The 9,972-nt window shown below is 54.0% G+C and overlaps 1 protein-coding gene across 1 annotated transcript; it reads right to left on the reverse strand.

The window, feature by feature from the left end:
* Nucleotides 1-1,133: 1,133 nt before the first annotated feature.
* MRTO4 (MRT4 homolog, ribosome maturation factor) lies at nt 1,134-9,930 on the reverse strand. The gene is made up of 8 exons (XM_056542139.1): nt 9,768-9,930; nt 9,616-9,674; nt 6,958-7,061; nt 5,077-5,158; nt 4,924-4,991; nt 3,263-3,414; nt 1,880-1,956; nt 1,134-1,794 (listed from the first exon to the last, which is right to left on the reverse strand). The coding sequence occupies exons 1-8, from the start codon at nt 9,793-9,795 to the stop codon at nt 1,639-1,641; spliced, it is 726 nt and encodes a 241-aa protein (XP_056398114.1). The 5' UTR covers nt 9,796-9,930; the 3' UTR covers nt 1,134-1,638.
* Between the last annotated feature and the right edge of the window lie 42 nt (nt 9,931-9,972).

Raw genomic sequence — 9,972 nt, forward strand, 5'->3', positions numbered from 1 at the left:
AGCAACATTACTGATTCATAGTTCGCTGGGAAATGAGATGTTTGTCAACATCTTTGGGCATTCTGGGAATTGTAGTCCTGAGCAACTGCTCAACCAGGAAGTACCAGACCAAGACCCCCCCCCAAAAAACTAATAGATTTTTGCCGATTTCAGACCTAGGGCAGACAGGTAATGCTATATGCTTCTGCTTTTTTTTTTTTATGTTAACACCTGATGGTGGAGTACCCCTTTAAATAAAGCTGCAAACACAAAAGGGTAATTGTAACCGATCCTGTTTATTACTGATCATTGTATCAGAGTCTCTCACACACAGACACACAGGTAAAGCTGTCACTCATTCTCCATACGGTTTTTTAAGGACACATCACGCGGTTGTATTTATGCTTCAATTTCCTGCCAAAACATTTCCAGGCTCCATTCCAGGGGAGAAAACATGGCCGCCTGCTGAGGTCACTCCAGAAGGGGCTCAGGCACTGTCCACCGAGGAGGCACTCTAGGATAATAGTGACCAAGGATTTATTTTCCTCCCACCACAATGGGCCCTTAAAAGGGGTACACCGCCCAAAAACATCTTATGTCTGATTGCGGGGGTCTCGCGGCTGGGGGCCCCTGCGATCTCCACTGTGGCACCCCAGTCATCCGATGCACAGAGCGAACTCTGATCCGTGCTGGATGACTGGCAACCACAGCCGCCAGACCCCTTCCATTCATGTTTATGGGAGAAGGCGGGACTGCTATGTACTAGTGTCCACGCCCCCTCCCACAGACATTAGAGAGAGGGGGCGTGGCATGATGTCACAAACACGCAGAGGTCCCTAGCAGCTGGACCCACCCGATCAGACATCTTACCCCCTATAAGATGTTTTCTAGCCATTGGCTGTCCGGCATTCTGGAAATTCAAGTTTTGCAACATCTGGAGGGCCACACTTTGAGACCACTGGTCAATGGGCGTCAGGTACAGTCAGTACAGACTGGTAGCGGAGTAGACGTCTATTTAAAAATCATAACCCTTCTTGTACTTTATGCTTCACAGAAAGTTATGTAGTTCTTTCCAGTCCGACCTCAGTGCTCTCTGCTGACACCTCTGTCTGTGTCAGGAACTGTCCAGAGCAGGAGAGGTTTGCTATGGGGATTTGCTCCTACTCTGGACAGTTCCTGACATGGACAGAGGTGTCAGCAGAGAGCACTGTGGTCAGACTGGAAAGAACTACACAACTTCCTGTGGAGCATACAGCAGCTGATAAGTACTGGAAGGATTAAGATTTTTAAATTGAAGTAATTTACAAATCTGTAGATCTTCCTGGCACCAGTTGATGGAAAAAAAAAAAATAATGTGTTCCAGGACGTATGACTGTAGGGGGTGGGGATATTAAGCATCCACTGAGCACTCCGATTGCTCCCGAGGTGGCGGTGTAGGTGGAAGGTTTAGGGGGGTGCACAGTGGAGGGGTCCTGAGTAGTCTTTGCATATTCCCCAGATGTAGATGAAGGGACAGAACCTATAAATGGCATCTGCTAAAACACAGTAACGCCGCTCCTGGGAATATTCAGTCATTGTACTGAACGGTGGAGGAGAAGCTGCAGTCACCTCCTCTGACTAATGCTGCAGCAATCCAGCGCTGTACGCAAGGGCCGATCATTACTCTGCTTCCTCCTCATTATCATCATCTTCATCGTCCATCGCGTCTTCGCTTTTCTCATCTCCCTCTGAGAACCTCTGGAATTCTCCGGTCTCCGCCTCCCACATGGATTTTATGGTCACTTTAAACTCGGCCATCTGATACCCAAAGAGTTTCTGCAGAAAGAAGAGAAACATCAGGTGAGAGGCCAAGATGGAGGCGCTGACCACGGCGACTAAAGACTCCGCCCCCTATACTCACCAGGATCCTGGCCTGCTCCGGGGTCAGGGTGTCGCCCTCTTTACACACCTCATGGTCCGACAGAAGGGTCACCACACCTGCGGGCGAGAACAGTGACCGTCAATAGAACTGGGAGAAACAGAAGAAGACACTGCCGGGACTTTCCCGTTTGCTGTCAGTGAATGGCGCTGAGTGTATTTTAGTAAAGAGGAATAAAGTCCATCCCTGGCTTTTAGTCTACCTGACTCTTACTTGCAGTGATATATTGTAACAAAACTAATCAGCTGAGTTAGCAGAATTAGGGCGTCAGCTTGTAAAGGAGTACTCTGCTGCCCAGCATTTGGGACATTTTGTTCTGAACGCCTGGAGTGGGTGGCGGGGGGTCCATGACGTCACACCACGCCTCCTCAATGCCAGTCTATGCACCATGCGATCCCTGTGCAGCACTCTGTGTTTGTTTAGAACATCTGGTGCAAGCGGCTGGGGTTGTGACATCATTGTCAGGCCCCTTGTGAGGTCACACCACGCCCCCTCCCATAGACTTGCATTGAAGGGGCGTGGTGTGACATCACTAGGGGCGTGGCAGTGACGTCATGACCCCAGCTGCCTGCATCGCTGTTCTAAACGAAAGCAGAATGCTGCACAGAGATCGCGAGGGTCCCAGAAGACATCTTATCTCCTGTCCTTTGGATAGGGGATAAGATATCTAGGGGCAGAGAACCCCTTTAAAGGAAAACTGTCAGCTTGTTCCAAATCAGTTTGATTACTGTGCCCGGATCCGCACGGCCAAAATCTTCATTTTCGCTATATGCTACTTAAGTGCTAACTGGCACAGGCGGCGTAACTGGCACTCTGACCCCTGCCAATTCACACAGCAGAACTTTTGGAATCCAAATGTCTAATTTTCCTTTGGAAATTCCGGTGCAGCAGCCTCCAATCATTTCCAATGAGATTTTGCTGCACGGTGCACACTGCTTAATGTCTGGGTGGAAATTTTTATTCTGGACTCCACATGTCAATTCTTTCTGCAAAATCCACCCTGACAGGCATAGCCATCAATGGAGACGTCACTTGTCCGAGTGGTCCTAGAGCCGCACACGTCTGTCAAACTATTTTCAAGCGGATATTCCCTCAAAGGAAGAGTTAAAGTAAACCTGCGTCCCCGACCATAAATCCTCTGGGGGTCCCTGTGATGGATCGATCTCTGATGTATTAGCCATTGTTGGTGGGGCACGGAGAATCTGACGGGCAGCGCCAAGATAAATGTCCATTCACATCTCTAAGTGTTACTCCGGGCCAAACTGATTCCATACTGTGCTGTCCTGAGAGGGAGCAGAGTGTACCCCAGTAACCCCCATTAGAGTGGAGAACCCTTAAATTCATACAATAGAGACAAGGACAAACCTTTCTTTAGCGCGGTGGGCAGGCCTAGCTGTCGTAGCTGTGGCTCCATTGAGTGTGTGAACTGCTCCAGGGGCCCCTCATCTAGCACCACGCCGTAAGTGGCCTTATTCCCGGCCCGAGCAAAGTCTGTTTCCTTAAACTCGTCAAACCATCTGTAAAAAATAAATAAAAATAAAACATGTCCAGAGGCCAATAATAGAACGTAAGAGCAACGCAAAATCTTCCATATAAGCTCCACCCCCTTCGGCCAATAATGTATAATAATCCTTACAGGTGCTTTATGTTCCTGAATTTCATTTATTAGAGCGGCCGAGCACTGTGCAGCTACGCGGATTTGTCATTCAGGAGACAGGGAAAGCTGAGGACTTTTAGGGCCCGATCACATGGCAGAATATCCACCCCCCCAAAAAAATTCCCAGGTAGACCCTCAGCTCAGCAGGACCGATGCTAAGAAATGCGCTTTCTCCATAGACCGCAACTTATTGCATAGAAGATTCCGCTAAAAGACTAAACATGCTCAGAATTCTGTTGTGGGTGCAAAATCCCATTCCAAAGAAAAATCAGTAGCAAAACGAAAAGAAACCTTCGGATGGCGCTGCTGGTTCCAATGGTGTGGGTAACAAAGTGTAGCCAGAGATGCAGGTAATACAAAACACTGGACAGTTTATTGGATAAACCATAAAACAGGAGGATGACGCGTTTCGGGGGAGCCTCCCCCTTCATACTGATCTGAAGAAAGGGGAGGCTCCCCTGAAACGCACCATCCCCGTTTTATATAAACTGTCCAGTGTTTTGTATTACCTGCATCTCTGGCTACAGTTTGTTACCCACACCATTGGAACCAGCAGCGCCATCCGAAGGTTTCTTTTCATTTGCTACTGATTATTCTGTCTCAGGAGGCGGTTTCACCACTCCTGCAACCTAAGGCTCAGCAGCGGTTCCGGATTCTTCTCTAAACCCCGCTGTGGGTTGATATGCAAGTTTTTACTTGCTGCAAGGTGAGCAGCTACTACCATGCGTCTAAAGAGGCTCCGTTTTCTCTCTCTCTTCCCTACTACTCTTACGGTATCACACGAGGCGCCCCCTCTGGTCTCCCTATTTTTCTCCATTTACAGACATTCAAAAGAATGAGGGGCTGCTGCGCTGAGATTTCTGAGAAGAATCCCACCAAGTGCATGGGCCCTTAGAGCTGTAATAGTGGCCATATAGATCTGTCTGTGCATAGGGAGATACCTATTAATCATGTTTATTGGGGTCAGGAGAAGCTATTGTGGACCACCCCGATGGTTTGAGGCTAAGGCAACATGTACATGATAACAGGCTCCCTTTGAATGCAACAGAGGGTTACACTGCCGCCATCTTTACGACACAGCCTTATAGGCACACAACAATGGCGGTCCTGGGGGCTTTAGCGTTTGCAGGGTCAAAAGCCATATACAGCCATGGCCTAACTGAAGAGTTTTCCAACCAGGTGCCTCTCCAGCTTTAGCAGAACCAACTCCCAGCATGCATGAGAGCTGGAAATGTAGTTTTGCCACCGCTGGAGGGATCCCGGTTGGGAAATCCTACCTTACTGTCTACACCAAAAAACTGTTTTAAATGACAACCCCCACCAAGTGCAGATACAAAGGAGCAGACGGGACACCACACGGGGGTCTTACTCTTTAACTTCTTTCTCTGTGCGATTGGTGAACAGGATCCCGACTTCTCCTTTAAGACACTTACACAACTAGAAAAAAACAAAAAACAATCATGTGATTTCCAACCTCCAGTGGGGGCAGTGTGTGTGGGGGGGCTCCGCACAGAATCTTTACCTGGTGTAGATTATCCTTATACTCATCACACTGATCCTTCCCCAAAGCCACAGTCATCACTTTGTTCTTACCGAAGAATAACCTGGAGGGAGAAGGAAATCTCATTACTCCTCAGGAACGTCTATAATCCCCCCAACTCAGGGGGCTTCAACTATATCGGCTCTGATATATCAATCAGCCTTAAACCCTAATTGTCTGTGGTTTCCAATAGTAACCAATCACAGCTCAACTGTCACTTTGTAAGAGCTCGTTAGGATTCAAAAGTGGAGCTGTGATTGGTTATTATTGGAAACAACAGAATTAGGGCTTAAGGCTGATGGATATATCAGGGCCATTATCTCTATGTATTCCTTACAGGACCCCCCCCCCCCCCCCCCCCAATGATGACTGCCCCTCTATTATCTCTATGTATTCCTTACAGGACCCCCCCCCCCCCAATGATGACTGCCCCTCTATTATCTCTATGTATTCCCTACAGGACCCCCCCCCCAATGATGACTGCCCCTCTATTATCTCTATGTATTCCTCGCCCCCCCCCTCCCCAGCCATGATGACTGCCCCTCTCTTACACCGCCCCCCCCCCCCCCCCAGCCATGATGACTGCCCCTCTCTTACACCCCCCCCCATGATGACTGCCCCTCTCTTACACCCCCCCACCCCATGATGACTGCCCCTCTCTTACACCCCTCCAGCCATGATGACTGCCCCTCTCTTACACCCCCCCCCATGATGACTGCCCCTCTCTTACACGCCTCCAGCCATGATGACTGCCCCTCTCTTACACCCCCCCCATGATGACTGCCCCTCTCTTACACCCCCCCAGCCATGATGACTGCCCCTCTCTTACACCCCCCCCAGCCATGATGACTGCCCCTCTCTTACACCCCCCCAGCCATGATGACTGCCCCTCTCTTACACCCCCCCAGCCATGATGACTGCCCCTCTCTTACACCCCCCCAGCCATGATGACTGCCCCTCTCTTACACCCCCCCAGCCATGATGACTGCCCCTCTCTTACACCCCCCCAGCCATGATGACTGCCCCTCTCTTACACCCCCCCAGCCATGATGACTGCCCCTCTCTTACACCCCCCCAGCCATGATGACTGCCCCTCTCTTACACCCCCCCCAGCCATGATGACTGCCCCTCTCTTACACCCCCCCCAGCCATGATGACTGCCCCTCTCTTACACCCCCCCCATGATGACTGCCCCTCTCTTACACCCCCCCCCATGATGACTGCCCCTCTCTTACACCCCTCCAGCCATGATGACTGCCCCTCTCTTACACCCCCCCCCCATGATGACTGCCCCTCTCTTACACCCCCCCCCCCATGATGACTGCCCCTCTCTTACACCCCCCCCAGCCATGATGACTGCCCCTCTCTTACACCCCCCCCAGCCATGATGACTGCCCCTCTCTTACACCCCCCCCAGCCATGATGACTGCCCCTCTCTTACACCCCCCCCCCAGCCATGATGACTGTCCCCTGATTATCTCTATATATTCCTAAGGGATCAGTCAGTATGTATAGACCCATACAGAGGAGGTAAAGTCTTATGACACCTTGTATTATATACCTTTTGGCCAACTGCTATGGAAAGTGTCCAGAGGGCGGACCCTTGTCTTAGGTGTCCGGAGTATAATGAACCTCCCAGCCCCTCCCCTCAGCTATGATTAGCAGCTCTTATATTCTCTTGATTAGATACAAGATCTGACACTCAGAGGTAAGAGGAGGGGTCAGGTCTCTGGGCACCAAACCCAAAGGTCCCGCCTCCTGGACACTTGCCAAGGTATCATTATCCCCTCCTGTGTATAGAGTCAATGGTTCATACCTGCTGACTGACATTATATTAACCCTTCACATAGGATGAGGAGGTACCGGCTGTGTTTCCAGGCGTTGCGCACGTCCTTCAGCTTGTTATTCCTCATGTTCTCCACAGACAGAACGAACAGATACTTGTAGGTGTCCACACATTTCCGCAACTGGGAAAGAAACAGACGAAATAAGCCTTACAGGGGATCCAGATCTGATTCTTCTCACAGCTGGGAGTTTGTTACATTGTATCTATTGTTGTCGTTGTTACGCGGTATCCAGTCTACTCAATGAGACCAGTTTTGCACTATTTAGCTCACAGAGAATTGTGCAGATCACAATGTAACAAACCCTCAGCTGTGCTGATGAATCGGGTCAGGACAGGTTTTTGAACTAAGTTTGAGTTCATTCAATGAGCAATGCTATCTGGGCATGATGGGAGTTGTAGTTTGGAATCAGCTGACCACACACTTGTTTGGAAACACTGCCTAAAACAGTGAGAGACGCTGTCGGGGCATGCTTGGAGTTGTGGTCTTTCAACAGCCAAAAACACATTGGTTGGGAAATACTGTCTTATACAATGAGCAATGCAGTTGGGGCATGCTGGGAGTTGTGGTTCTATGGTGGCTGAAGAGCCACAGATAGGGGATCTCTGCCTTATACAATAAACCAGTTTTTCCCTAACCAGGGTGCCTCCAGCTGTGGCTATACTACAACTCCCAGCATGCCCGGACAGCCTTTGGCTGTCCGGGCATGCTGGGAGTTGTACTATGGCCACAGCTGGAGGCACCCCGGTTGGGAAACACTGCAATAAGCAATGCAGTGAGGACATGCTGGGAGTTATGGTCCTGCATCGGCTGGTGATCACTGCCCTATTCAAAGTCGTGATATTTTGCAAATATATAGAAGAATATTCGTCCTATATTCACAAAGTCGTTATATTCGCATATTCGAGGAAGAAAACAGTGAGGGGGGGGGGGGGGGGCAACTTTCCTATTGGTTGCTGGGGATGTTGTTGATTACCTCTGACAAGTGTATTTGCATCATTCTAATTGGCCCAAAAGTGCAAAGAAGGAATATGTGCATATGTGGAAAAAAGCGAATATTCGTAATGTTGAATATATAGCGAATATGTCCGCCCCCGTTTGTGGCCCCCCCCCCCTCAGCTGTCAGCCCCCGTTTGTGGCCGCCCCCCCCATCTCAGCTGTCCGCCCCCGTTTGCGCCCCCCCCTCAGCTGTCCGCCCCCGTTTGCGCCCCCCCCCTCAGCTGTCCGCCCCCGTTTGCGCCCCCCCCCCTCAGCTGTCCGCCCCCCCCCCTCAGCTGTCCGCCCCCGTTTGCGCCCCCCCCCCCCTCAGCTGTCCGCCCCCTCGTTTGCGGCCCCCCCTCTCAGCTGTCCGCCCCCTCGTTTGCGGCCCCCCCTCTCAGCTGTCCGCCCCCTCGTTTGCGGCCCCCCCTCTCAGCTGTCCGCCCCCTCGTTTGCGGCCCCCCCTCTCAGCTGTCCGCCCCCTCGTTTGCGGCCCCCCTCTCAGCTGTCCGCCCCCTCGTTTGCGGCCCCCCCTCTCAGCTGTCCGCCCCCTCGTTTGCGGCCCCCCCTCTCAGCTGTCCGCCCCCTCGTTTGCGGCCCCCCCTCTCAGCTGTCCGCCCCCTCGTTTGCGCCCCCCCCCTCTCAGCTGTCCGCCCCCTCGTTTGCGGCCCCCCCTCTCAGCTGTCCGCCCCCTCGTTTGCGGCCCCCCCCTCTCAGCTGTCCGCCCCCTCGTTTGCGGCCTCCCCCTCTCAGCTGTCCGCCCCCCTCGTTTGCGCCCCCCCCCTCAGCTGTCCGCCCCCCTCGTTTGCGCCCCCCCCTCAGCTGTCCGCCCCCTCGTTTGCGCCCCCCCCCCCTCAGCTGTCCGCCCCCTCGTTTGCGGCCCGCCCCCTCGTTTGCGGGCCCCCCCCCTCAGCTGTCCGCCCCCTCGTTTGCGGGGCCCCCCTCAGCTATCCGCCCCCCCTCGTTTGCGGGCCCCCCCCCTCAGCTGTCCGCCCCCCTCGTTTGCGGGGCCCCCCCTCAGCTGTCCGCCCCCTCGTTTGCGGGGGCCCCCCCCTCAGCTGTCCGCCCCCTCGTTTGCGGGGCCCCCCCCTCAGCTGTCCGCCCCCCTCGTTTGCGGGGCCCCCCCTCAGCTGTCCGCCCCCCTCGTTTGCGGGGCCCCCCCCTCAGCTGTCCGCCCCCCCTCGTTTGCGGGGCCCCCCCTCAGCTGTCCGCCCCCCCTCGTTTGCGGGGCCCCCCCCTCAGCTGTCCGCTCCCCCTCGTTTGTGGCCCCCCCTCAGCTGTCCGCCCCCCCTCGCTTGTGGCCCCCCCTCAGCTGTCCGCCCCCCTCGCTTGTGGCCCCCCCTCAGCTGTCCGCCCCCCTCGTTTGTGGCCCCCCCCTCAGCTGTCCGCCCCCCTCGTTTGTGGCCCCCCCCTCAGCTGTCCGCCCCCCTCGTTTGTGGCCCCCCCCTCAGCTGTCCGCCCCCCTCGTTTGTGGCCCCCCCTCAGCTGTTCGCCCCCCTTCGTTTGTGGCCCCTCAGCTGTCCGCCCCCCTCGTTTGTGGCCCCTCAGCTGTCCGCCCCCTCGTTTGTGGCCCCTCAGCTGTCCGCCCCCTCGTTTGTGGCCCCTCAGCTGTCCGCCCCCTCGTTTGTGGCCCCTCAGCTGTCTTTATGCTCTCGTTTGTGGCCCCCTTAGCTGTCCGCCATTGTTTGTGGCCCCTCACCTCCTCGATCAGGCTCTGCTTCACCTGCAGCCCCTTCTTGGCGGTCTTGGTCAGGGACACTGAGGAGAAGAAGCAGAAGGTTCAGTCTATGGCCGCTCACTATACACTGGGCCCTGTACACCCGTCCTGTGGCCCTCAGGGGCCCCGCTCACCCTTCTTGTCGCGCTTGGATTTCGGCATGTCTGTCTCTGCTCTCAGTCACGTGGAGCTCAGGCTGGGGGAAGGACCCCGGGCCGCGCACTGCATTATGGGACAGCCGGGCTGTCTATGTCACTGCCTGCCGGGCCCCGCACCGGGCGCTGCGCTTGTTCTGTCACCGACTCATCGCTCTCGGGATTTACCGTCCTGTACTATAAA

Source organism: Hyla sarda, chromosome 10 (genome assembly GCF_029499605.1).
Source record: "Hyla sarda isolate aHylSar1 chromosome 10, aHylSar1.hap1, whole genome shotgun sequence".
Taxonomy (NCBI): Eukaryota; Metazoa; Chordata; class Amphibia; order Anura; family Hylidae; genus Hyla; species Hyla sarda.

Coding starts and splice junctions, on each gene's coding strand:
- MRTO4 (XM_056542139.1), bottom strand. CDS start 9,795: ATGCCGAAATCCAAGCGCGACAAGAAGG. Junction 9,675..9,767: donor ATCCAAGCGCGACAAGAAGG/GTGAGCGGGGCC, acceptor TCTTCTCCTCAG/TGTCCCTGACCAAGACCGCC. Junction 7,062..9,615: donor AGCAGAGCCTGATCGAGGAG/GTGAGGGGCCAC, acceptor TTTCTTTCCCAG/TTGCGGAAATGTGTGGACAC.